Source organism: Hemiscyllium ocellatum, assembly GCF_020745735.1.
Source record: "Hemiscyllium ocellatum isolate sHemOce1 chromosome 27 unlocalized genomic scaffold, sHemOce1.pat.X.cur. SUPER_27_unloc_30, whole genome shotgun sequence".
Classification (NCBI taxonomy): domain Eukaryota; kingdom Metazoa; phylum Chordata; class Chondrichthyes; order Orectolobiformes; family Hemiscylliidae; genus Hemiscyllium; species Hemiscyllium ocellatum.
In genome coordinates this window covers 138,422-166,359 of record NW_026867499.1, presented here as the reverse complement: position 1 = coordinate 166,359, position 27,938 = coordinate 138,422, and the positions used below count along the sequence as shown (strand labels likewise).

Genomic DNA, 27,938 nt, shown 5'->3' with positions numbered 1-27,938 from the left:
TCACCCCTCACGGTGGGGAGAGACTGTGTACCCTTTCCGTTTGTAATTTGAAACACAGAGTGACACAAGGAAAGCTTCCCCCCATGTGGAAATGTTGGTACTGTGGGAGAAGATGCCCTTTCCTATCGATGTTGGAACCCCACAGACGCGTTCACATGGGGAAGAGGGGAGAGGCTGTTCACCCGTTCCGTGTGCAGACAGGGATTTAGTGAGACGGGCCATCTGCAGACGCACCAGCGGGTCCATGTGGAAGAGATGCCGTAGAAGTGCTCCATGTGCGGGAGGGAGTTCACTCGGTCATCTACACTGCTGGCCCACCAGCGGGTCCACACCGGAGAGAGGCCATTCACTTGCTCACCGTGCTGGAAGGGCTTCACCCGCTCCTCCCACCTGCAGAGACACCAGTGAGTTCACCTGCCATTGAAGGAGCTTCAGCCGAATGCCATTATCGACTGCATTAATAACTCAGTTCTGGGGACTCCTGGGTTTGAATAGCAGACGGTGGAGTTGGAAGTCAGTCAGAAACCTGGAGTTCAGAACCTCATGATGAGAAAAACATCCCTATCTGATTCACTCATGTTTTAGGGAAGGAAACTGCTGTTGTGGGAAAGGAATCACTCAGCTGCAGGCTTTACCTGGTCTGGTCTACACGTGACTCCAGACCCACAGCAGTCTGGTTGACTCTCGACAGCCCCTCGGCAAATGAGCGGGGAGAATCTTACTTGGAGACAAGGTATGGGTTGCAATTGCTGAGTGAAGCAATACTTCCTCCGGGTTACGGCTGTACCAAGGATCCAATTACAAAGGGACAACTCAGCTGACCAACAGTGAAGGAAGTGGGGTGCAGGGGAATGTGTACGCTTTGACCTTGAGCTGTTAAAAATGCAAATAAGCTACTTTTTCTGTGCCTTTTTGCTGGGAGATCTGAAGCTGTAACAAAGTGGGTCACAATAAAAGTTAGGCAGCATCTGAGGAGCAGGAAAATCGACATTCCAGGCAAAAGCTGATTCCTGATGAAGGGCTTTTGCCCGAAATGTCGATTTTCATGCTCCTCTGATGCTGCCTGACCTGCTGTGCTTTTCTAGCACCACTCTAATCTAAACTCTGATCTCTAGCATCTGCAATCCTCACTTTTGCCACGATAAAGGTTACCTGAACTTACCGAAGGACTCAGACATGGAAGGCTATGAGATCCAGCAGGTTTTTCTTTGAAAGCTGCTCGTTTCTTTCAATCTCCAGTGTGAGGTTTCTAATTGAAGGAGCAGTCAATGTGTAGCTCGTATTATTCGAAATTGTTCATTTTTCAGGACTGCAGGTTCATCATTTCCTCAGCATTGTAAAGTTTACTGACACCAGTGGGAGGTGTGGGCTGTTTTCATTAGAAACAAAGTTAAAAATCACACAACACCAAGTTATAGTCCAACAGGTTTATTTGGAAGCACTAGCTTTTGGAGCGCTGCTCCTTCATTGGGTAGCTGTGGAGCAGGATCATAAGACAGAGTATTTGTAGCAAAAGTTCATTGAATGTTATATTGAACAAACCTAGATTGCTTTGAAGTGTTTCATCTTTAGAATGGGTTTCAGATTTCAGTTCATTAATATATAAATCCCAGAACTTCTTTTAAGTCACACTCTCGAGATAACTGAAGGTTTTATAAAAAGAGGTGACATCTCAGCTCAGACAATGCATGAAAGGTGTGAGGTTTGAGCCTGTCTTGAGTCAGACTGGTTCTATTTCCAAAGTAGGAATTGATAAAATATTACATGGAGTAATTGCCTGCAGATTGTGCACTTTTTGAACAAAATAGAATGTATCTACAAATATAATTCTGCAAATGCAAATTTACCCCATAGTCTTATGTGTTTCTTTGCTGCACAGGACCTCCAACCAACACTATACACCAGATATATTGATGATCTTTCTTCCTCTGGACCCATGGTGAGGAGTCACTGAACTAACGACACTGATATTAACATGTTTCATCCCACCATCACACTCACCATGGACTACTCTTTCATATCTGTCTCATTTTTGGACACATGCGTCTCTATCAAGGATGGGTATCTCAGCACTTCTCTGTACCACAAACCCACGGATAACCTGACAGTGCTACACTTCTCTAGTGAAACATATTAAATAACCATCCTCTATGGACAAGCCCTTCACATACACAGGATCTGTTCAGGTGAGGAGGAACGTGACAGACACTTGGAAGTACACAAGCATGCTCTCATAAGAACGGGGTACAATGCTCAACTCATCAACTGCCACAGCGAGAAACTGTAATGATCTTCGGAGACAGACATGAGCTGCAACCAATATGGTTCTCTTTGTTGTCCAGTCCTACTTGGGAGCCGAAACACTATGTCATGTTCTTTGCAGCCTGCAACATAGTACTGATGCGGATGAGCACCTCGCCAAGTCCTTCCCCATACCTCCACTTCTCGACTTCAAACAACTGCCAAACCTTAAACAGATCATTGTTCACAGCAAACTGCCTGGCCTTCAGGGCAACATGATACAACCCTGCCATGGCAGACGATGCAAGACGTGTTAGAGTGACGATACGTTACCATCATGACACGTGGGGACACCACCCACCATGAGTAAGGCAGGTACTCACGTGACTCAGCCAGCATTGTTTATCTCATACTCTGCAGGCAATGATGCCCTGAGGCATGGTATCTTGGCGAGACCGAGTGGAGGCTGCAGTAACGGATGAATAGACACTGTACAATCACCAGCCAGGAATGTTCCCTCCCAGTCGGGGAACACTACAGCAGTCCAGGACATTCAGCCTCGGACCTTCAGGTGACCATCCTCCAAGGCAGACTTCAGGACAGGCAACAATGGAAAGTGGCTGGGCAGAGGCTGATAGCCAAGTTTGGTACCTATGGGGATGGCCTCAACCAGGACTTTGGGTTCATGTCACACTACAGGTGACCCCACTACACTAAACACTCTCCCACACATACACGCACACACGCACGCATTCACACAAACACATGCTCCTCCACACCAACACACTCATGCAGACCCTCTCTCATACACATCCACTCTCTCAAATGCTCACACACACACACCCTCTCACAGCCTTATACCCCATTACACTCACACACACACACAGACACAGTCACTTGGTTTCCCCGGTACACACACACACACCCTCTCACAGAATTATACCCCATTACATTTTATTTTGCTCAAAAACGCTGTACCCCCCACACACACATATAAATCAGTCTGACGTAACATTGGGACACAGACAGACTTTAACTTAACACCTTCAATGCATTATCTGATTGAGATGACACCTATTGTGAAAACCTATCTTGAGAACTTTTAAAAAGTTTTGGGATTTACATACGAAGGAATCAAAACGAACATGGTCATTCTAAAAGATGATAGAAGTAAGCTACATTTGTTTAATATTACATCCCATGACTCTGCAATCCTGTTGCTCAAGAGTCTGTGTATTATGATTCTGCTCCACAACCACCCGATGAAGAAGCAGCGCTTCGAAAGCTAGTGATTCCAAATAAATCGGAAATAAGTAAATAAACGGTTGGACTATAACTTGGCATTGGGTGATTTTTAACTCTGAAAATCTGTCAGTAATAACCAGCATCTCCATACTGCTCGCGTTGCTCATGCGACACGGGGAAACGCCCCACGGTCTTGTTTTGGTGAACCAATGGGACGCTCTGGAGGACCGGATGGGGACTGGTCCTCCTGCCAATCACAGAAAACCCATAGACTGGATGCGGAAGAAGGATCATGTGCTTCTGAGTCTCTCTCTCTCTCTCTGTCTCTGTGTTACGATTGAGCTTCAGCCCAGACTGCAACCTTCTTCCTCTGTCCAACATCTGTGAGTATTGTGCTCTCTTTTCTCACCCCATTTTCCATTCCGGGTTCAGCTGTTGACTTGCAGAAACGGAAGCGAAATGGAGTGAATCCAGGGAATTCAGTTCTGTGTCTCAATTGAAAAACACAGGGCAAATGCAGGAACCTTTAATCAGAAATGATATGTAGATGTCATTCTGCACCAGTCAGTGCCAGTTGTCAGACAGATGCAGCAAGCAATCAGCAAGGCAAGTGGTGTATTAGCAAGAGGAATTGAGCTGAGAGGTGGGGACGCCTTCCTGCAGTTAGGGCGTCATTGAATGTGTCCAAGACTGAGTTCATCTGATTTTTGAACAACAAAGAAGTGGATGGTTATGGGGAAGGCAAAAAAAATGGTTTTAAGACCAGTATAGATTGGTTACAGAAACAGACCCTTCAGTCCAACTAGTCCATGCTGATCAATTATCCTAATCTAGTCCTATTTGCCAGCACTTGGTCCATACCCCTTTAAACCCTTCCTATTTATAGACCAATCCAGATGCCTTTTAAATGCTGTAATTATACCAGCCTCCACCACTTCCTCTAGCTGGTCACTCTTGTGAAAAAGCTCCCCTTTGCTCCCTATTATGTCTTTCCCCTCTCACCCTAAACTTTTAGTTCTGGACTCCCCACCTCACAGAAGACTTTGTCTATTTGCCCTCTCCATGCCCCTCTGTAAGGTCACCCCTCAGCCTCTGACACTCCAAGGAAAACAGCCCCAGCCTATTTAGCCTCACCCAAGAGCTCAAATCTTTCAAACCTGGTAACATCCTGGTGAATCTTTTCTGAACCCTTTCAAGTTTCACAACATCCTTCTGATGGTAAGAAGACCAGAGTTGCACGCAATATTTCAAATGTGGCCTCACCAATGTCCTGTACAGATGCAACATCACCTCCCAACACCTTTACTCAATGCTCTAACCAAGAAAGGACAGCATACCAAATACTGCCTTCACTATCCTACACACAAACCACTTTAAATAAAGTACCCATTATGCTTTTTTCAAATCTTTCTCCTCTCTCCTTCAAATTTTCTGCCTAATCTTGAACCCCCACCAAGGGAAAAGATATCTGCCATTCACCTTATCTATACCCCTCATGATTTTATAATCCTCGATAAGGTCACCTCTCAACCTCCTCTGCTCCAGTGGAAATATTTCCAGCTTATCCACCTCGGTGTAGGTATCTTCATATCCACTTATGTTGGTGCAGACTCGACAGGCTAAACAGCCTGTTCCTGCTTCCAATTCTTTCTCTGTGTCCAGGAAAGCAAGAGACCATAAAACACAGGAGAATAAATTAGATGTCTCAGCCCATCGGGGCTGCTCTGCCATTAAATCATGGCTGGTAAGTTTCTCAATCCCATTCTCCCACTTTCTCCCTGTAACCTCGATATCCCCCTTAATACTCAAGAACCTATCTACCTCCATCTTAAATATACTCAGTGACGAGCGTCCACAGCCTTCTGTAGCAGTGACTTCCACATGTTCACCACTCTCTGGCTGAAACGATTTCTCTTTATCTTTGTTCTAAAAGGTCTTCCTTTTATTCTAATGCTGTGCCCTCAGGTGCTAGTCTCTCCTACCAATGGAAACATCTTCCCCATGTGCACTCTGTCCAGGCCATTCAGTATTCTGTCTGTTTCAACTAGATTCCACCCACCCCCTCCCGAGTGTGGGCCTGTTGATCAGCATGAACCAGACCCTTCAGGATGAGGTACAGCAGGGATTAGGTTCAGCAAAGTCAGAATGGAGGGAGTGTGTGTTGGATGGAGATTTTTCAGCTTTTTGGGGTGAGAGTGAAAGAAAGTTCAATATAAATTAGAATTGATAGGATGGGCTGATGGGCCAAGGAGTGGCAGAATGAGTTTAATTTAGATAAATATGAGGTGTTGCATTTTGTAAGGCAAATCAGGGCATGACTTACACAGTTAATGGGGAGTGTTGCTGAACAAAGAGACCTTGCAGGTTCTAGTTCCTTGAAAGTGGAATTGCAGGGAGACATGATAGTGAAGAAGGCATTTGGTACGTTTTCCTTTACTGGTCAGAGCATTGAGTATAGGAGGTGGGAGGTCATTGTCATGGCCGCACAGGACATTGGTTAGGCCACTTTTGGAATAGTGTGCGCAATTCTGGGTCCCCTCCTATGGAACAATGTTGTGAAACTTGAAAGAGTTCAGAAAAAATTTACAAGGATGTTGGCAGAGTTGGAGGGTTAGAGCGATAAGGAGATGCTGAATAGGCCAGGGATAATTTCCCTGCAGCATCAGAGGCTGAGGGGTGACCTTACAGAATTTTATAAGGGGTATGGATAGGGTGAATAGCCAAAATCTTTTCCCCATGGCAGGCGAATCCAAAACTGGAAGGCATAGGTTGAGAGGGGAAAGATTTAAAACGGACCTGAGGGGCAACTTTTTCACACAGAGGGTAGTGCATGTTTGGAATGAGCTGCCAGAGGAAGTGATGGAGGCTGCTACAATTACAACATTTAAATGTTGTAATTGTATGTGAATAAGAAGGGTTTAGAGGGATACAGGCCAAATGCTGGCAAATGGGATTAGATTAATTTAGGATATCTGGCCGGCACGGATGAGATGGACTGAGGGCTCAGTTTCTGTGCTGTATGACTCTAATCATCTTCCGTGAAAGCAGAAGTGTGATTGTGAAGACCGAACTTTGAGAGCAGCTTTCAAAGATGTTTTGCCTTTACTGGAAGCAGAAGTTACAATGAAATCTTTCAATTGTGAGACAGCAACTGAGTGCGTCCAGGATTCTGGTGGAAAGTGGGAAATCATTGCACTGTGGAAATGAAGTGGTTTAAGGTTTACCAGCAGTAAGTAAAGTGTGCTGAGCGGGGAGCCTAGTGAAGGGTTAGGTGGATTTGAGTTAAACTGCTCATTTTATTCAGCCTTCAACATTGTATTTCCAATGCCGTGCATCAGAAGGAACAGTGAGTTAGTAACTGGTATCGTTAGAAGCCTCACGGGTTTCAGTACTGCAGGTATTGCATTGTTTCATCAGCATTGTGTTGCTCTTTGGAGGGTCGGTATGGACTTGTTGGGCCGAAGGGCCTGTTTCCACATTGTAAGTAATCCAATCTAATCATTACTGGCAGCAGTGAGGTGTGGGCTATATTCACTAGAAATGATAAAGCAGTTAGATAACACACATGAGAGAGCAGAGTGGGACTTTTAATTTGCAGAAGATGGGAGGTTCTGGGAGTTGAGATCCGGGACAAAAATAAGTGTGGTAAATCATAGAAGTCCTACAGTGTGGAAGTAGACTGTTCAGCCCCTCAAGTCCACGTTGGCCCCTCCGAAAAGCTGCCCCGTCACCCGGCCGCCGCGCCCCCCCCCCCCCCCCCCCCCCCGCAACCAACCACCAACTAATCCAGTAATTTCTGCTGGTGGGTGAGATTAGGACTGGAGGTCATGGCCTCGAGGTTAGAGGGAGTCGGTTTAAGACACAGATGAGGAGGAACTGCTTTTCCCGGAAAGTAGTGACTCCATGAAATTCTCTGCCTATGGAACCGGGAGAGACAGCTTCCCTAAGAATATTCAAGACACAGGTGAGTAGGTATTTGCATGGTGGGGATTTAAGGGTAGTTGGGATAATGCAGGTAGGAGGAGCTGAGATGATGGATAGATCAGCCGTGATCTTAATGAATGACAGAGCAGGCTTGACAGGCCAAATGGCCTACTCCTGCTTTAGTTACTATGAAACTATAACCCTGCATTTCCCATGGCTAACCCAGCTAACCTGCACATCCCTGGGCAATTTAGCATGGCCAATCCAAATCAAGGCAGGTGAACAATGTTGTGATGTGAAAATGAACATCAGAGAATGATAGAAAGGGACAAGGAGAGTAAATGTACCAGCAATCAAAGCTGGATTCTAAAGATCACTGAAGCTGAAGACTGTGTGTCTGAAGGTGTGCTGCATCATAACAAAAGTGAATGAATAAACTGCACACATCCAACAGAATAATTATAATCTGAGACTCCTTACAGAGACATGGCTTCAGGGTGCCAAGGATTGGATCCTGAATATTGAAGGGGTGTGTGATATTCTAGTCAAATGAGAAGCTAGGTAAAGGTAGATGCACTGCCAATCAAAGCACTGATAACATGGTAGTCTGGTGTCAGCTCGGATTTCAGGTCCTGATTTCTTTGTCGTCTGTTGATCTCCCTGTTTCCACAGAGTAAAATGTCGGTCTGTTCTCAGCTCTGCAGGGTTTCTGCTGAAACCTTTTACACCTTCCAGAACAAAAAAAATTCAGTCAATCAAGGCCCAACCCACAATCTCCCAGCCTGTCAACCATCCAGACAGAGAGAATCATCGTAGCAGGGAATAAAACAAGAAAAATGAAACAAAATTGAGTATAAATAGGTGCTTGTACTTAATGTTTGTTCATTAGGACGTAAACCAGAAATTGGTGTCTCCCAGGGTTCTTATAGTGCCCTAATTGAGGAATTCTCGCTCCTTTACATCTATGCCAGGTGCTGGCAGGTGGGACTAGCTTGTGTTGGGATGTCTGGTCGGCATGGACAGGTTGGACCGAAGGGTCTGTTTCCATGTTGTACATCTCTATGACTAAGTATTACCACCCAGGCATGGTTGATAAAAAATATTTGCATCAACAGAAATAAAGCACGTGTTATCAAATAGACATGGAAACATACAGCACGGAAATAGACTTTGTGATCCAACACATCCATGCTGACAAGATATCCTATGTAAATTTAGGTCCAGTTGCCAGCATTTGGCCTTTATCCCTCCAAACCCTTCCTATTCACATACCCATCTAGATGCCTTTTAAATGTAATTGTACTGACCACTTCCTCTGGCAGCTCAGTGCATAAACGCACCACCCTCTGTGAAAACATTGACCCTTGGGTCACTTTTAAATCTTTCCCCTCCCACCCTAAACCTATGCCCTCTGGTTTTGGAGACCCCCACCCTGGGGAAATGTGCTTCCCTATTTATTCCATTCATGCCCCACATGATTTTATAAACCTTGACAAGGTTATCCCTCTGCCTCTGATGCTCCAGGGAAACAGCCCCATACTATTCAGCCTCTCTCTTTATACCACAAACCCTCCAACACTGGTGACGTCCTTATCAATCTGTCCTGCACCCTTTCAAGTTTCACAACATCCTTCCTACCCAATAACAAGGAGACTGGAATCGAATGCAATATTCCAAAAGTAGCCTAACCAATGTCCTGTACAGCTGCATCATGACCTCCCAATTCCTATACCCAATGCATTCAATGGACCAAATAGCCTTTTTGTGCACTGTAGGGGTCTTATGATTTTATTGTGTCCCAGTCAATTTTAGTCATTATCTCTGGTGCATGGCGTGTCAGGGTGGGATCACTGGTAACAGAATTGCATGCAATACTACAAAAGTGGCCTAACCAATATCCTGTGAAGTGTACCAAACACCACCTTCACTGTCCTGTCTACCTGTGACTCCACTTTCAAGAACTCAAAGCCTGTCATAGAGTCATACAGCATGGAAACAGACCTTCAGTCCAACCAGTCCATGCCAACCATAATCCCACATTAAACCAGTCTCTCCTGCCTCCTCTTGGACTGTATCCCTCAAAACCTTTCTTATTCATGTACTGAAATAAATGTCTTTAAATTCTACCGGCATCCACCACTGCCTCAGGAAGTTCATTCCACACATGAACCACCCTCTGTGTAAAATTAGTGTTTGAATAGCAAGGATGGAAAGGTTCAGAAAAGCTTTACAAGGATGTTTCCAGGGTTGGAGGGTTTGAGCTACAGGAAGGGGCTGAATAGATTGGGCTGTTTTCGCTGGAGTGTTGGAGGCTGAGGGGTGATCTTACTGTAAATTCATGAGGGGCATGGATAGGGTAAATAGACAAGGTCTCTTTCCTGGGGTCGGGGAGTCCAGAAGTAGAGGGCAGAGGTTGAGAATGAGAGGGGAATGATGTAAAGTTCCATGCAGAGGGTGGTGCGTGTATTGATTGAGCTGCCAGAGGAAGTTATGGAGGCTGGTACAATGATAACATTTACAATGCCTCTGGATGGGTGTTTGAATAGGAAAGGTCGAGAGAGAGAGGGGCTGGTAAATGCAGCTAGATTAATTCTGGATATCTGGTCAGCATGGGCAAGTTGGACCGAAGGGTCTGTTTCCATGCTGTACATCTCCATGACATTGAGGTTGAATAAGTCCTGATCTGATTTGCATTTTCCAAAATGCAGCACCTAGCATTTATCTGAATTAAACTCCATCTGCCACTCCTCAGCCCAAGATCCTATTTTAATCAGAGGCAACCTTCTTCGCTGTCCACTGAATCTCCAATTTTGGTGTCATCTGCAAACTTATTAACTATACCTACTATGTTCACATCCAAATCATTTTTATAAATGACAAAGTAGTGGATTCAGCACCGATCCTTGTGGCACCACTGGTCACAGGCTCCAGTCTGAAAAGGAACTCTCCACCACCACCCTCTTTCTTTTACCTTCAAGCCAGTTCAGTATCCGGTTGACTAGGTCTCCCTGTATTTCATAAGATCTTACCTTGCTAACGAATCTTCCATGAGGAACTTTGTTTGATTGATTTCCTAAGCACAAAGCCATGCTGACTATCCCTAATTAGTCCTTGCCTTTCCAAATACACGCAAATCCTGTTTCTCGGGATTCCCTCCAACAACTTGCCTATCACTGATGTCGGCTCGTTGGTCTATAGTTCCCTGGCTTTTCCTTACCACCGTTCTTAAATAGTGGCACCACGTTAGCCACTCCAGTCTTCCGACACCTCACCTGTGACTAAGGATGATAGAAATATCTCAGCAAGGGGCCCAAGAGTCACTTGCCTAGCTTCTGGGGATTTATCTACTTTTTGTGTTTCAAGACATCCAGTTCTACCTCTAAGATGGTGACGTCTTGAAAAATGTCCACATTAATGTCCCCACATTCTATATCTTCCATGTCCTCCTTCACAGTAAACACTGATACTCATTTAGTATTTTCCTCATCTACTCCGGCTCCACACATAGGCTGCCCTTGTTGATCTTTGAGGGGCTGTATTCTCTCCCAATTACCCTTTTGTCCTTAATTTATAAAAACCCTTCTAATTCTCCTTAACCCTATTTGCCAAAGCTATCTCATGTCCCCTTTTTGCCCTCCTGATTTCCCTCTTAAGCATACCCCTACCGCCTTTATACTGTTCTAAGGATTCATTCGATTTGTCCTGTCCATACTTGTCATATGCTTCCTTCTTGTTGTTAGCCAACTCCTCAATTTCTCTAGTCATCCAGCATTCCCTACACCTACCAGCCTTTTCTTTCACCCTAACAGGAACATACTGTCTCTGGACTCTTATTATCTCATATTTGAAGGCTTCCCATTTTCCAGCCTTCCCTTTACCTGTGAACATCTGCCTCCCAATCAACTTTTGAAAGTTTTTGCCCAATACCATCAAAATTAGCCTCCCTCCAATTTACTTTGAGATCCGGTCTGTCCTTTTCCCAAAGTGGTCCAGCACTGACACCTCAGTCACCTGCCCTGCCTTAGGTCAGGTTTTGCACCTTCTCTAGTAGGAACATCCACGTACTGCCTCAGAAAATTGTCTTGTCCATGCTTAACAAATTCCTCTTGATCTAAACCCTGAACGCTGGCAGTCCTAGTCAATGTTTGGAAAGTTAAAATCCCCGACCATAACCATCCTAGTATTCTTACAGATAACTGTTTCTCAATTTCCTGCTGATTATTAGAGGTTTATATTACAGTCCCATAAGGTGATCATCCCTTTCTTATTTCTCAGTTCCACCCAAATAACTCCCCTGGATGTATTCCCAGGAATATCCTCCCTCAATACTATCCCTTATCAAAACACCACTCCCCACCTCTCTTGCCACCCCTGTATCTTTCCTGTGGCATTTGTATCCTGGAACATTGAGCTGTCCATCCCTGAGCCACATTTCTGTAGTTGCTATGATGTCCCAGTCCCATGTTTCTGACCATAAACCCTGATTTCACCTGCCTTCCCTGTTAGGTCTCTTGCTTTGACGTAAATGCAGTATAACTTCAGTCCTACATTGTTCTCTGCATTATTCCTTCCTGCCCTGACTGTTTGATTCACTCCCTTTCCCAACTGTACGATTCTCGGGTTAGTCTCTTTCCTCACTGTTTTCCTGGGACCCATCCCCCACCTTACTCATTCAGCAACTTCACTGGCTTTCTTTCTGCAAGCAGTCTTGACATTTTATTTTCATATCTTGATCCAGCACCTTTGTCGGCAGCTTGTTCTAGGTCATTGTCCCCTGAATGAAGTTTTCCTCCATACACACTTAAGGCTATCTGGCTGCATGAGGGTTTTCAGGTTTCTGTGACCTGGATAATGTGTGATCAGCAGGCACCTGGAAATCTACAGGAATCGCCATCAATGTATCTTTATTTAACTGTACTGGCCGTGATCACTTATTTTGTGAGTTTATTTTTGCAGGACACTAGTGTGGCAGGAAGAATACTAAGACACCCGAGTGAGGGAGATTCAGTGGGCTGACTGTGGAAAAAGTGCTTCAAACCATTTCCTCAGCTTGGGGGAATCAAAATCACACCCCTCACGGTGGGGACAGACTGTGTACCAGTTCTGTTTGTAATTTCAAACCCAGGTGACACAAGGAATACTCTCCCCATGGGGAAACCGTGGAAATGTGGGGACTGTGGGAAAGGATTCCCTTCCCCCTCAGTGCTGGAAATTCACAGACGTGTTCACAGCGGGGAGAAGCCGTTCATCTGCTCAGTGTGTGGGAAGGGATTCACAAATTCTTCCAACCTGCGGGCGCACCAGTGGGTCCACACGGGAGAGAAGCCCTTCACCTGCTTGGTGTGCAGGAAGGGGTTCACGCATTCATCTGCACTGCTGACCCACCAGCGGGTCCACACTGGGGAGAGGCCGTTCGGTTGCTCAGAGTGCGGGAAGGCTTTCCGTCGTGTGAGCAACTTGAGGAAGCACGAGCGGGTCCACACGGGGGAGAGGCCGTTCCCCTGCCCCGAGTGTGGGAAGGGATTCATTGATTCTTCCAGCTTGCTGAACCACCAGCAGATCCACACAGGGGAAAGGCCATTCACCTGCTCTGTGTGCGGGAAAGGATTCAATCATATGAGCAATTTTCGGCAGCATAAGCGGGTCCACACTGGGGAGAGGCCATTCACCTGCCCCGAGTGTGGGAAGGGATTTACCAACTCTTCCCACCTGCTGACCCACCAGCGGATCCACACTGGGGAGAGGCCATTCACCTGCTCCAAGTGCAGGAAGGGCTTCACCTGCTCCTCCGACCTCCAGAGACATCAACGAGTTCACGTGCCATCACAGGGAAATTGAAGGAGTGACAGATAAGTACCATTTTTGACTAGACTATCAACCCCGTTCTGGGGTCTCCCAGGTTTGAATCCCACCGTGGTAGATGGCGCAATTGAAATCTGGAGTTCAGAATCAAATGATGAAACCATTTTCAGGGGAAGAAAAACCCCACCTTATTCACTCATGTCCTTTTTTAGAGAATGAAGCTACCTTTGCAGGAAAGGAATCACTCAGTTATTCCAGCTGCATCCTTTACCTGGTCTGGCCTACCCCTGACTCCAGAGCCACAGCAGTGTGGTTGACTCTTGATTGCATCCCCCTCCTGTATATGAGCTGGAGAAACTAACTTGTATACAGGGTGTAGGCTGAAACTGCTGAGTGAGGCAATACTTCCTCCAGGTGAAGGCTGTACCAGGGATCCAGTTCCAAAGGGATAATTTGGTGCTGACCAATAGTAAAGAAAGTGGGGGATGGGGAGTGTGTGCACTTTGACCTTGAGCTTTTTATTTAAAAAACGCTACTTTTCGTGCACCTTTTTTTCTGGGAAAAATTGAAACTGTAATGAAGCAGGGTTGCAATAAACGTTACCGGAATTCACCGTCTGACTCAGACTCTCATTGAAAGCTGAGAGATTCAACAAGTTTTTGCTTTAAAGCTGCTAATTTCTTTCACCCTCCAGCACTAAGTTTCCAATGTCCTGGATCAGAAGTGAATGAGTGGCAGAATTGTGAGAAATTGTAAATTTTTCAGGAGTGCGGGTTTATTGTTTCATCAGCATTGTAAGGTTTACTGGCAGCAGTGGGAGGTGTGGGCTCGAAACAAAGATTAAAAGTCTCACAACACCAGGTTATAGTCCAACGGGTTTATTTGGAAGTATTAGCTTTTGGAGCACCGCTCCTTCATCGGGTAGCTGTGGAGCAGGATCATAAGACACAGAATTAAAATTAAAACTGAAGTTTTTCATCTCATCATCATCTCATTTCATCAGCATTGTAAAGGTTACTGCCTGCAGGAGAAAGTGTGGGCTGTGTTCATGAGAAACAAAGGCAAAAATCAGACAAAGGTATTGGAATATAATCTGATATTATTTGGAAGGACTAGCTTTCGGAGTGCTGTTCCTTCATCAGGTAGTTGTGGAGCAGGATCATGACATAGGATTTGAACTAAAAAATTACAGTGTCATACAACTGAATTGAACAAATCTAGATTGTTATCAAGTCTTTCATCCTTTAGAATGGGTTGCAGGTTTCAGTTCATTAATATGTAAATCCCAGAACTACTTATAAGGAACGTTCTCAATGTAATTTGAAAGTGATATTTCAGCTCAGAGAATGTATTAAAGGTGTGAGGTTAGAGCCTGCCTGTCTCCTAATGTTGAGTCAGACTGGTTCTACTTCCAAAGTTGGAATGTATAAAATATTAATGGATTGACTGCCTGCAGATTGTGTGCTTTGAGCAAAATTGAATGTGTCTGCTATCTCTCACCTCCCCACACACAACATGGGTGCTGGGGAAAAAATAAGCACTATCGCAGTAGCGTTAGTGAGGGGATTTAAAAAAAAGTTTAACCAAGAGATTTAGCCACCTCAGTTTAAAAAAAAAACCCAGGAGATTGGAATCTCCTCCGTTGAGGACTGACTCTCAGCTGGCTGGCTACAGCCAGCGTACTGTGAGCAGGAGAAGAGGAGGAGAGGCATTCAAAGTTTGGGAGAAGATTTGTAGCTCGGGTGTTCGTTGTTGTGGTTCTGTTCGCCGAGCTGGGAATTTGTGTTGCAGATGTTTCATCCCCTGTCTAGGTGACATCCTCAATGCTTGGAAGCCTCCTGTGAAGCGCTTCTGTGATGTTTCCTCCGGCATTTAAAGTGATTTGTATCTGTCCACTGCAGCGGACAGCTGGAACTGACAACTGGAAGCGGCAGATACAAATCACTATAAATGCCGGAGGAAAGATCACAGATGCACTTCACAGGAGGCTCCCAAGCACTGAGGATGTCACCTAGACAGGGGACGAAACGTCTGCAACACAAATTCCCAGCTTGGCGAACAGAACCACAACGAGGGGAGGCATTTTAACCTCAATTATTTTTTTCAAAGTTCTAGCTCAAAGGTAGAAGACAGGGAGTGGTGGTGGAGGGGTGCTTTTCAGACAGGAGGCCTGTGACCAGTGTGTGCTACGAGGATTGGTGCTGGGTCCATGACTTTTAATCATTTTATAAGTGGTTTGGCTGTGAACATAAGTAGAGTAAGTTTGCAGAGGACACCAAAATTGGAAGTATAGTGGACAGTGAAGAAGTTTACTTTTGATTAAAACAGGATCTTGATCAGATGGGCCAATGGGCTGAGGAGTGGCAGATGGAGTTTAATTCAGATAAATGCGAGGTGCTGCATTTTTGAAAAACCAATCAGAGCAGGACTTATTGGTAAGGTCCTGGGGAGTTTTGCTGAACAAAGAGACCTTGGAGTACAGATTCATAATTCCTTCAGAGTTGCAGGTAGATAGGATAGTGAAGATGATGTTTGGTATGATTTCCTTGATTCCTTTCCCAATGAATCAAGTGGCTCCATCAGAGGTTGATGTGATATTTGGTTTCAGATTTCTTTCCCCATGTCTTCCTGCAACAAAATTCACAAAATAAGTGATCGCGGTCAGTACAGTCAAATAAATATAATGTGGGCAGCACGGTGGTTAGCACTGCTACCTCACAGTGCCAGAGACCCGGGTTCGATTCCCGCCTTAGGCGACTGTGCAAACTCCACACAGTCATTCTCCCCATGTCTGCGTGGGTTTCCTCCAGGTGTTCTGGTTTCCTCCCACAGTCCAAAAATGTGCAGGTTAGGTGAACTGGCCATGCTAAATTGCCCGTAGTGTTGGGTGCAGGGGTAAGTGTGGGAGAATAGGTCTGGGTGGGTTGCGCTTTGGTGGGTCGGTGTGAATTTGTTGGGCCGAAGGGCCTGTTTCCACACTGTAAATAATCTAAAAAAAAATATGACAACTCCTGTAGATTGCCGGATGCCTGCTGATCACATATTATCCAGGACACATCAGGCAGCCAGAGAGCCTTAAGCGTGTATTGAGGAAAACTTCATTGGTTACAATGACTTGGAAATGAAACTGAATAAGGATATGAAAATGAAACATCATAGAGTCATACAGATGTACAGCATGGAAACAGACCCTTCGGTCCAACCCGACCAGATATCCCAACCCAATCTAGTCCCACCTGCCAGCACCCGGCCCATATCCCTCCAAACCCTTCCTATTCATATACCCATCCAGATGCCTTTTAAATGTTGCAATTGTACCAGCCTCCACCACATCCTCTGGCAGATCATTCCATACACAAACTAGAGTGAAAAAGTTGCCTCTTAGGTTTCTTTTACATCTGTCCCCTCTCACCCTAAACCTTTGCCCTCTGGTTCTGGACTCCCCCACCCCAGGGAAAAGACTTTGTCTGTTCATCCTATCCATGCCGCTTATGATTTTATAAACCTCTATATGGTCACCCCTCAGCCTCCAACGTCCACGGAAAACAGCACCAGCTTATTCAACCTCTCCCTATAGCTCAAATCCTCCAACCCTGGCAACATCCTTGTAAATCTTTTCTGAAGCCTTTCAAGTTTCATGACATCTTTCCGATAGGAAGGAGACCAGAACTCTTATTTCCTAAACGCTGAAAACTCCATCCCACACATTCTCCCTCCATTCTAACTTTGCTGAACCTAATCCGTGCTGTATCCTGAAGGGTCTGGTTTACGCTGATTTACAGCCCATGCTTGGGGGATCTAATTGAAACATACAGAATACTGATTGCCCTGGACAGGGTGGATGTTGGGAAGATGTTTCCATTGGTAGGAGAGACTAGGTCCCAAGGGGACAGCCTTAGAGTAAAGGGAAGACCTTTTAGAATGCAGAGAAAGGAGAAACCTTTGTAGCCAGAGAGTGTGAAACCTATGGAATTCATTGCCACAGAGGCTGTGTTGGGCAAGTCACTGAGTATATTCAAGACAGAGATAAATAGGTTCTTGTGTATCAAGGAGATTGAGGGTTGCAGGGAGAAAGCAAGAGAATGGGCTTGAGAAACTTGTCAGCCATAATTGAATGGTGGAGCAGACCTGACTTTCTGAATGACCTAATTTCTTCTCCTCGGTCTTATGGTCTCTTGCTGTCCTGGACATAGTGAGAGAGAACTGGGAGCAGGAGTAGGCCATTTGGTCTTTCAAGCCTGTATCAACAGTGAAGAGATCTGCACCAACATTGAACTGGATATGAATATACCTACATCTTGGTGGATAGTGTGGGACCTTTTTCACTGGAGCATAGGAGGTTGAGAGGTGATCTTATCAAGCTTTATAAAATCATGAGGGGAATAGATGAGGTGAATGATGGGTGTCCTTTCCTTGGAGTGGGGTTTCAAGGTTAGGGAGCAAATTTTGAAGGTGAGTGGAGAAAGATTTTAAAAAGACAGGAGGGACACCTTTTGTTTTCCCATAGAGAATGGTTCGTATGTGGAATGAATGTCCAGAGAAAGTGGGGATGCAGGTACAGTTTAAAAGACATTTGGATAAGGACATGAATGGAAAGGTTTCGACATGTTATGGACTAGGCCAGACCCCTCAAAACATTCTTAAGCAAGCAGCACAGACCGTAGCTTTGCTATTTGTTTCAGTAAGTGCACAGTGAAAATTACCCAAAGTTAGCTAGGTTGACTACCAGGATTTAAAGCAGATAAATGTATTCACAGGAATACAGAATGAAACACAAAGAACAGAATATAGAATAACCACAGAACTCAGTCTGTCTAAACTAGACTTAATTATGCTGTTCCAAATATACATAACAGTCCCAATAAACAAACCCCTTCAACATACAGTAAAACTGAAACAGAGGCTGACAGGTCAAAGTTAGAAGGACTGAAGGAGAGAGAGTTTAACAATTTTTCTCCACATAGTCCACTGCTGAACTCACTCAAACAAGGCCTCAGCTTTCACGACAGATCACTCGTCTTTCATTATGCAGGTCACTTCGAAAACTTAAAGCTTGGGCCTAAAGTCTCATCTGTTGATGTACAAACAAAAAAGCCAACCAATACCCTTTTCATTTCTGTACTGACCCATCCATTTTGGAGCCCAGGGCCATTTTACCACCACTCTGAAAAAAACCAAGGACACAGCATCCTTGAGAAGAAGGACCAGCTTTTAGAAAAAGGACCAACTTTGTGACAGAGGGATATGGGCCAAACACTGGCAGATGGCATTAGTTTAGTATGCAAACATAGCATAGAGTAGTTGGACTGAAGGTTTATTTCTGTGCTGTATCATTCTGTAATGGTCTTAAAACCATTTTCTTGCCTTCCCCTATAACCATCCACTTCTTTGTTGTTCAAAAGTCAGATGACCTCAGCCTTGAATATATTCAATAACACGACCCCCCCACCCCCACAATTGCAGGAAGTCATCCCCATTTTTGAACTCAATTCCTCTTGCTAATATACCACTTGCCTTGCTGATTGCTTGTTGCACCTGTCTGACAACTGGCAGTGACCGGTGCAAAAGGACGCTGAGGCCCCTTTGTCCATCCACACATCATTCCTGATGAAGGACTCGTGCCCAAAACATTGACTCTCCTGCTCCTCGGATGCTGCCTGACCTGCTGTGTTTTCCAGCCATACTTGACTCTGATCTCCAGTCCTCACTTTCTCCACAGACCAATATATTATCATTTAAACCATGCACCTCCTTTCTACCTTTTTTTAAGCAATAGGCTTTAACTTTACATTGTGATACTGCATTTGCTGTGCGTTTGCCAACGGAGACACAGACCTGGACCAACTTTTCCAGAGTCTGTCCCCTCCCTGGATTCATTCCCTTTCCCTTCAGTTTGTGTAAAGTCAGCAACTGAATCCCAGAACGAAAGAGAAATGAAAACGTGGATGAAAAGAGAGTGCGGTACCCACAGATATTGGGCAGAGTTGCAGTCTGGGGTGAAGCTCAATCTTCATTCAAAGAGAGAGAGGAACAACAGCAACTTCAGAAACTCACGGCCCAACTTCCGCATTCAGACAAAGAGGCGGTTCTGATTGGCAGGAGGACCAGGCCCCTTCCGGTCCTCCGGCTCTCACCATTGGTCCTTCAGAAGGAAGTCAAGCGCCGTTTCCGCGGACAGCGACGAGCATGCTCAGTGTTTTTGTTGACACCGCAGCACATGCGCAGTGCTTTTGCTGACACTGCAGCACATGCGCAGTATGCTCTGTGGAGGTGCTGGCGTTACCGACTGATTTGAATAGGAGAAAAAAAGCTGCAGCCACAATTTTATTTTTCCCTGCGGCTCGACAGTTTATTCCTTTTGAATTTCGTCCGGCTTTGTATGTCTTTTCCTCAGGATAGAGGAAGTCCAAAACTAGACGGCATATGTTTAGGGTGAGAGGGGAAAGATTTAAAAGGGACCTCAGGGGTAACTTTCATGTAGAGTGTGGTGTGTGTATGGAATGAGCTGCCCAGAGGAAGTGGTGGAGGCTGGTACAATGACAGCATTTGAAAGGCATCAGGATGGGTATCTGAATAGGAAGGTGTGAGAGAGATATGGGCGAAATGCTGTCAAATGGGTCACGAGATTAATTTAGGATATCTGGAGGGCATGGGCGAGTTGGACTAAAGGATCTGTTTCTGTGCTGTATGACTCTATGCGTCTATTTCAATGCAAGTTTCAGAAACATGACTGCAGCTTTAAAAAAATTAATATATTTTAGCTGTTCTTAATTTTAAAGATCAGCCATTTCTTGCACACCCCTGTCTTCCAGGTAGAGTCATCACTATTGATTCTCTCCAATTCCTGAGAAAGAGATACAGCAATCAAAGAGGGCATGAGAAAGCATGGGGGAATGGTAGAAGGGGGAGAGAATGGACAGGGGAGCGGGGTAGAGAGAGAGAGAGAAAATTACAGGGGACAGAGGGTGGGGTGCAGAAAATGAGGGGAAGAGAGAGAAGAAGGCTGAGCACAGAGAATTGGTGAGTGCAGAGTGTGAGGAGAGAGAGTGGATGGGGACCAAAAGGTTGGGGGACTGACAGCACAAATCCCACCTTCCTCAGGACTGGTGTCAGTGTCTCATGAATTGGAACCCACTCCACCCACAGCAGACCTGAGGCAATCGTTTCTCAATAGATGCTTGGCTAATGCAGTAGAATCATATAATCCCGACAGGCCATTTGGCCCATAAAATTCAGACTGACCTTCCAAACAGTATCCCATCCAGACCCACCCGTTTTTCCTACAGTTCCCCATGGTTAACCGATCCTCAGTTGCACATATGTGGACACTTCAGCACAGCTGATCCACCCTGAACTGCAGATATTTAGACTGTGAGAAGAAACTGGAGCACCCAGAGCTAACTCACGCAGACAGAAGAGTGAGAACTTGTTAAAGTTCACACAGACAGCTGCTCAAGAGTGGGACCGAATCCAGGTCCCTGACATTGTCAGGCAGTCGTACGAACCACTGAGCCACCCAGAGCTTTGATGTTCTGCTTTGTCCTAGTAGTTTCTAACTTCTCATGTGCCCTCAGCAGAGGCTCTCTCCTCCTGACATTGTTGGACCACACCCACTGCAACCTCCCTTTCCCACTTCTCCAGCCCTGAGCACATCGGTTCCTGAATCCTGGCACCAAACAGACACCAATGCCGTCTGTGCTCCTGCTGACAACTGCAGAGAACGGAGACCATCCCTGTCACTGTTCTGTCCCTTACCACCACCTCCCCCTCCCCAATGTTGTTTTTACTCCCACTGCCCAACCAGTTAACTCCTCCTACCTGCAGCCCTCTATCAGATCCCCTTTACCTGCCAGACCTGCACTTACACCCTCCTGACCCTATCCCTGATGCAAACAAAAGGCTCTCTCCAGAGGGGAATGACCGTCTCCCAGAATAAAGTGCCTGGTTAACTTTCCCACTTTACCCTCAACATGTGTGCAGCCTAGCTTCCAGCTCCATCTCTCTGAACGAATGTCCTCTAGGATGTGTTTGCCCTGGATCACAGCATTGAGAGCATCCCACCTTCTGCAAATTGTAAGACAAGCCCCACCCTGCCCTCTCCAATGTGTGTTGTATAACTGATAGCCAAGTTCGGAACCCATGAGGATGGCCTCAACAGGGACCTTGGTTTCATGTCACACCACAAGTGATCCCACTCACACAGGCTTGTACCCCATTACTCACATACGTTACCAAGCATGGTCGTATGCAAACACATGCTCTTTGCACATACACACACACTAACATGCACACCAATCAGTTTCTGGGGTGAAATTGCAATTGCAGAATTTTATTTGCAGATACATTATATTTTGCCCAAAAAGCACACAATCTTCAGGCAGTCAATCCATGTGACATGTTATAAATCCCTAATTGTTGTGGTTCTGTTTGCTGAGCTGGGAATTTGTGTTGCAGACGTTTCGTCCCCTGTCTAAGTGACATCCTCAGTGCTTGGGAGCCTCCTGTGAAACGCTACTGTGATGTTTCCTCCGGCATTTATAGTGATTTGTATCTGCCGCTTCTGGTTGTCACTACAAATGTAGTGACCCGAGCTACAAATCTTCTCACAAACTTTGAAATCCCTGCTTTGGAAACAGAACCAGTCTGACTCAAGATTGGGTTGCAGACAGACTCTAACATGAGTGAATCAGATGGTTTTCTTTCCCCAGAAAATGATTTCATCATTAGATTCTGAACTCCTGATTTCTGACTGAATTCCAGTTCCGCCATCTGCTGTGGCGGGATTCAAACCCAGGAGTCCCGAGGAGTCCCCAGAACTGGGTTGATAGTCCAGTTGATAATGGCACTCAGCCCTTGTTCCTTCAATCACCCTTTGCTGGCACATGAACTCACTGGTGCCTCCGTAGGTTGGAGGAGGGGGTGATGCCCTTCCCACACTGAGAGTAGGTGAACATGCTGTGCCTGGTGTGGACCCGCTAGTGTGTCTGCAGGCTGGAGGAATTGATGAATCCCTTCCTGTGCTTGGAGCAGGTGATTGGCCATTCCCTGTTGTGGATTCGCTGGTGAATTTCTAAAATCTCAAACCATATAATCAAGAAAAAACCCACTCTATTCACTACTGCAGACTTACAGCAAGGTTACACGTTAAAAAGTGTGCACTAATCTGTTCCTGTGCTGTGAGCTCTCCTACACATTTTCCTCCAAGATCAGCTGTGAATTTTGCTGTTTTTAAATTTTTCCAAGATGTTCAGAGAGACATGATTTCAAACAGCAGAGGCAGTAACTATGCAGATTCACTGCTGTGTCCGTTAGTAATATACGTTTCTTTCTCTCTCTCTCTCTCTCCCTTACAGACCATGTGCTCACTGCCTTTGGCTGTCTTTCTCCATTTTGAAATTGCTGTTGTCTTATTTTTTTTACTCCAAAGTTCCAAAACAATGCATCAGCATATGAAACATTAATAGCTGTTCCTGGAATTCAAGGAAATCGCCTCCAACAGTGAAAATACCTCAAAAAAGGAGCAGCTCTTACAGCCACAAATTTTCCAGTCCTCCATCTACATGACTACATGTAAGGCGGCACGGTGGCACAGTGGTTAGCACTGCTGCCGCACAGCGCCAGGGACCTGGGTTCAATTCCCGCCTCAGGCGACTGACTGTGTGGAGTTTGCACGTTCTCCCCGTGTCTGCGTGGGTTTCCTCCGGGTGCTCCGGTTTCCTCCCACAGTCCAAAGATGTGCGGGTCAGGTGAATTGGCCATGCTAAATTGCCCGTAGTGTTAGGTAAGGGGTATGGGTGGGTTGTCGCTTCGGTGGGTCGGTGTGGACTTGTTGGGCCGAAGGGCCTGTTTCCACACTGTAAGTAATCTAATCTAATGACTCTATAACAAATGTTCAACGAACTGGTCTGCAATTTCCCACATATGGCCTCGCTCCCATTTTGAATACAGATGTTACATTAACATTTTTCCAATCCAATGGAACCATAAGATCATACGACACAGGAGCAGAAATTAGGCCTTTCAGCCCATCAAGTTTGTTCCACCATTCAATCATGGCTGAGATGTTTCTCAACTCCATTCTCCAGCTTTCTTCCTGTAACCTTTGATCCCCTTGACAATCAAAAACATATATATATCAAGTCTTAAATAAACGCAATGAATCTTTCCCATGTTCAGAGATTTTTGGAATTTTGTAACTAATGAATTCACTATCTCCACTGCCACTTCCTTCAGGACCCAGGATGTAGGCCATCAGCACCAGTCGACTTGTCTGTCCTCAATCCAAATAGCTTGCTGTGTACCTTTACCCTCTCAATGTTGATTGTTTAAGTTCTATCCTTTCTATAGCCTCTGACTTGCCAATTCTAATAGGAATAGTTCTGTTGTCTCCCAACGTAAAAACTGAGATCATCTCTGCCACTTCAGTGTCCCCAATGAACTAACAGTTTTCATCTTCCAAGGTACCACACTTAGCTCAGCGACTCTGTTCCCATTAACATACCAACAGAAGCTTTTGCTGTCCTTTTTGATATTTAGTGCGAGGTTTCTTTTGTAAGTTAACTTACCTATTTTTATTTATATTTTTTAGAATCCCTTTGTTTATGTTTGAAAATTTCCTAATGTTTGACCCTTCCAGAGGTCTAGAATAACATTTCACAACTGGCGGAAAAGTTAAAAAAAACTACTTTGAAACTTTTTTAAATGACACCTTTCTGGCGGCTGGGGGCCGGCAAAATGATCGCCCCGCCCCCATTGTCTCCGATTGTTTGGTGGTCACCCTAACCACGCCCCCTCAGCCCGCGATGACGTCACACATGGACCCCGCCCCTTGTTTGCTGGCGCATGTGCAGTGTAGGTCCCGCGGCCGGACGAAGACAGTGTGACTGAGTGTGGGAGAGGAATGGCGCCGGCGGCTGAAGGAACAAGAACAGAAACCGCTGGAAAAGCTGAGCAGGTCCGGCAGCTCGTGTTGAGAGAAATGTGAGGACGTGTTTCGGGTCCGGGGATCCTTCTTCAGAACAGGACCAGGTTTCAGAAACATCCCGGGGAGGTCGCCAGGTCCGAGCGCCAAGACCTGGCTCCTGCCCCCGGGGAGAGGAGACAGTGAGACAGGGTAGGATTGGGAACCGCGGGAGGAGGGAGACTGGGGAGTTTATAAACTCCTAGGGGGAGGCCGCAGGCCGCGAATAAAAGCCCCACAGGCCCAGTGTTTACTTCACCGGGGAAGGGACTCTCGGGTTGCCTGGCAACCAGCCGCCATCTTTGTGAGGGTAAGGCCGATGTTGTCTTGGGGCGGGGAGCGCGGGCGGCCATCTTGGTGAGGGCACCATCAACTGTCATTTCCGGGAGAGAATTCCAACCTCGTGGCAGCCCCGGCCTTGGCCGAGCTTCATTCCCCACACAGTGTAGTGATGTGCAGGTTAGGGGGGCTCAGCCATGCTAAATTACTGATAATGCCCAAGGATGGTCTGGTTAGTGTATGTTGACCATGCTAATTTACCCGCAGTGTCCAGAGATGTGCAGGTTAGAGTGGACTGGCCGAGGTAAGTGTATCCATAGTGTTCGGGGTTCTGCAGGTTAGGGTGAAGGTCTGGACCCCCGAGATCGGTCAAAAGAATCACTGGGAGCTGAATGAAATAAGGCAGCCTAGCACAGATTTGTCCAGCAACACAGGTTAAAAACTTTATGTTCCGTGGCAAAATTACACAATTACATTTGAAAATTACTCATTATTTTTGAGACAGCACAGCCTTAATGACAAGAAAAGACCAATAAAATGTGATAAGGTGACATGATTGACAGCAGGTTAGTCCAATGATATTTCCTGGGAAACAGATTGTTTTACGTGCAAAATCATCCCATGTTTGCTAGTTCAAGAATAGTTCGAATACCAAATTACTTATGATTCACATTATGCAAACTCCATTGTTCTCTTTTATTTCTAAATCCAACCAACTCAGCAAAGCAACAATTCAAGTTCAATGTCAAATCATAACCTGAAGCCATTTTGTTATATTATTTTAAAATATTATTTAAAATTGAAATGCCATTTTGTGGTTAATAAAAACCTACATACACCTGTTGCTCCTAACAACAGCCTAAATTCAAATTTTAAATCCTGATCTCAATAAAGCAGCAGTTGTCTCATTACCCAAAAGGGTGAGACCACAAATGATATAATTACGGTTTTGATGGCTAATAACTCCTGAAAGTCCTTCTACAAAAAAAGGTCACTGAGAGCTGCATATTCCAAAGTGTGCTATTCCTGTTTTGTAGAGCTTTTGGATTCTTCCATTCTGTGCAAAACTCAGGGAGGACTATGTTCCTACAGTTACAGCACGAGGAGTACTTACTTTATTCAAAATAATAACCAAGTTTAGTGTAGGTAAGGGAGGGACCTTGCAAATAAGAGGCATGCCTATCTTTGTGACTTCCTTGAGGCTGTTCAATAGATGGGTCTTTCGGTAAGAGATGCGGTTATTGTCCCAGAACAGTTCCACCAATCCCATAATTGGGAAGACATTGGTGCCATTAGGGGTCAAAAAGTCTTTTGCTGAAGTCAGCACATAACAGACCACTTCATCCCTGCCAAATATTCTGTTGTGTCTTTGAAGAAACAAATTGTAACCGAAAGATAACATTTCCCTATTTTCTCTTTTGCAGTGTGACCTATTTGGATAGGGCAAGGCTTACCAGGGTTGCCCACAGCACAACTGGTATCAAACTGGCACACAACACCTTTACAGGGTAAAGACCGTTTAGACTTGTTCTGTAAATGAACTGTTCAAGCTCTGACCACTGCAATAGTCATTCTTGGTAATGTTCAATCTCCCAGCATTTGGATGGGTATATGAATAGGAAGGGTTTGGAGGGATATGGGCCGAGTGCTGGCAGGTGGGACTAGATTGGGTTGGGTTATCTGGTCAGCATGGCCGGGTTGGACCGAAGGATCTGTTTCTATGTTGTACATCTCTGTGACTCTATAAATGGGTGATCTAATTGTTCGTTCACAACAGTAAGTAAACATCCTTCAACATCCATCTTTTGAAGACCATTCAGGCTCATAGAAACTTCAATCAAATCACCCCTTGCTATTCCAAACTCTGGTTGAAAGTCAGACCTGCCTGACTAATGATTTCCCATAAGACAGTCTGTTCATTGTGGGTGTCAATCCAGTTTACCTTCTGTGAATTGCCTTTTATGCATTTTCATTCTTCCTTAGGTAAGGATATCAAAACTGAGCACCGTGTTCAAGATGTAGTCCCACCAATGCTCTGTAACTGAGGCATAATCTCCTTACATTTATGTCATTGGCCTTTCTAATCACTTGCTGCGCTTGCATTCTAACTTGTGACTTATTTGCAAGGCCCCTGGATCCCTCTGCATCTCAGAATTATGCGGTTGTTCTCCAAATAGGTAATAAATTGCATTTTACCATATTGTACACCACTTGCAAGAGTTTTGCTTATTTATTTAACCAATCTAACAATCTGCATCCTTGATATGTCATCCCCACAATGTACTTCTCAATCTATTTTTGTGTTTCCTGCAAATGTAACCACATACCTTTGATCCCCTCCTGTAAGTCATCTATATAATTGTAAAAAGTTGAGGAGCCAGCAGAGATGCCTGTTGGAACCCCACCATACTTTCAAATATACAACCAATTTGACAAAAGAACCATTCTTGCATATCCTGTTTTCTGCCAGTCAGTTGATGTTCTATAATATACTTTACACCATGAGCTCCTCTGTGCAATTTGCTTTTCGTGAAAACATGTCAAACACCTTTAGGATATTCAAGTTCAGTATATCCACAGGCTTCAATTTACATACTCTTCCAAAGAATTCCTTTAGGACGGCATGGTAGCACAGTGGCTCCCTCTCATGGCCAGAGACACCTGTTTGATTTCAGCCTTGAGTCGACTATCTGTTTGGAGTTTGTATGTTGTGTCTATGTCTTTGTGAGTTTCCACTGGGGGCTCCACAGTCCAAAGATGTGTAGGTTGGGTGGATTAGCCATGCTGGATTGTGTAATGTCCTTGGATGTACAAGCTAGGTGAGTTAGCCATGCTAAATGCAGGGTTACTGGAGTAGGGTGGCAGTCTGGATCTGGGTGGGATGCACTTGAGGGTTGGTGCAGGACTTGATCGGCCAAATGGTCTCTTTCCGCACTCTCGGAATTCTATGAATAAATTGGTGAAACAGCATTTTGTTTTCATATTAGCATGTTGATTCTTTTCAATTACCACGAGTTTTTTGACATGGTGGTTATAATCTCCTTAATTGATTCAAAAACAAACGTTTAATTGCCATTGACTCAAGGGATTCATTTTCCATGATGTATCTTTCCCTTCTAGAACAGAAGTATTAAATATGTTACTCTCCAGTCTGAGGAAAATTTGCCTGATCTAATAAATCTTGGAAGATTAACATTAATGCAAATATGAACTCATTAGCCACCTTTTAAAATTCTATGATGAAGTCCACCTGTACCCAGAGATTTGCCAGCCCATAGCACTATCAGTTCGCTCAATAGCATTTATCTAATGATTCTCATTTCACCAAACTCCTTTGTTTGTTCAACCTATGGGGTTAAAGGCAGGATTCTTGACAGTGTGGTGGAACAGAGGGATCTTGGAGTCCAAGTCCATAGATCGCTCAAAGTTGCCACCCAGGTTGATAAGGTTGTTACAGAGGTGTACAGTATGTTGGCTTTCATTAGCA

The 27,938-nt window shown here is 45.1% G+C and overlaps 1 protein-coding gene and 1 long non-coding RNA gene across 4 annotated transcripts; both read left to right on the top strand.

Annotated features, from left to right (window-relative positions):
- The first annotated feature begins 699 nt into the window (after positions 1 to 699).
- On the top strand, positions 700 to 13,778 carry LOC132808077 (zinc finger protein 239-like). Of its 3 annotated transcripts, none has more exons than XM_060821985.1 (2): positions 700 to 733; positions 12,367 to 13,778. In XM_060821985.1, exon 2 carries the CDS (start codon positions 12,559 to 12,561, stop codon positions 13,246 to 13,248), a length of 690 nt encoding a protein of 229 aa, XP_060677968.1. In that variant the 5' UTR covers positions 700 to 733; positions 12,367 to 12,558; the 3' UTR covers positions 13,249 to 13,778. The 3 variants fall into 3 exon arrangements, with proteins under 3 accessions (XP_060677968.1, XP_060677967.1, XP_060677969.1); XM_060821984.1 differs by lacking the exon at positions 700 to 733 and adding an exon at positions 3,837 to 3,869; XM_060821986.1 differs by lacking the exon at positions 700 to 733 and adding an exon at positions 7,417 to 7,450.
- A 10,287-nt stretch (positions 13,779 to 24,065) lies between these two features.
- On the top strand, positions 24,066 to 26,656 carry LOC132808078 (uncharacterized). The gene is made up of 3 exons (XR_009642025.1): positions 24,066 to 24,192; positions 25,876 to 25,959; positions 26,435 to 26,656. It is a non-coding gene; the product is annotated as an uncharacterized LOC132808078 (long non-coding RNA).
- Positions 26,657 to 27,938: the final 1,282 nt, after the last annotated feature.

Coding starts and splice junctions, on each gene's coding strand:
- LOC132808077 (XM_060821985.1), top strand. CDS start 12,559: ATGGGGAAACCGTGGAAATGTGGGGACTGTGGGAAAGGATTCCCTTCC.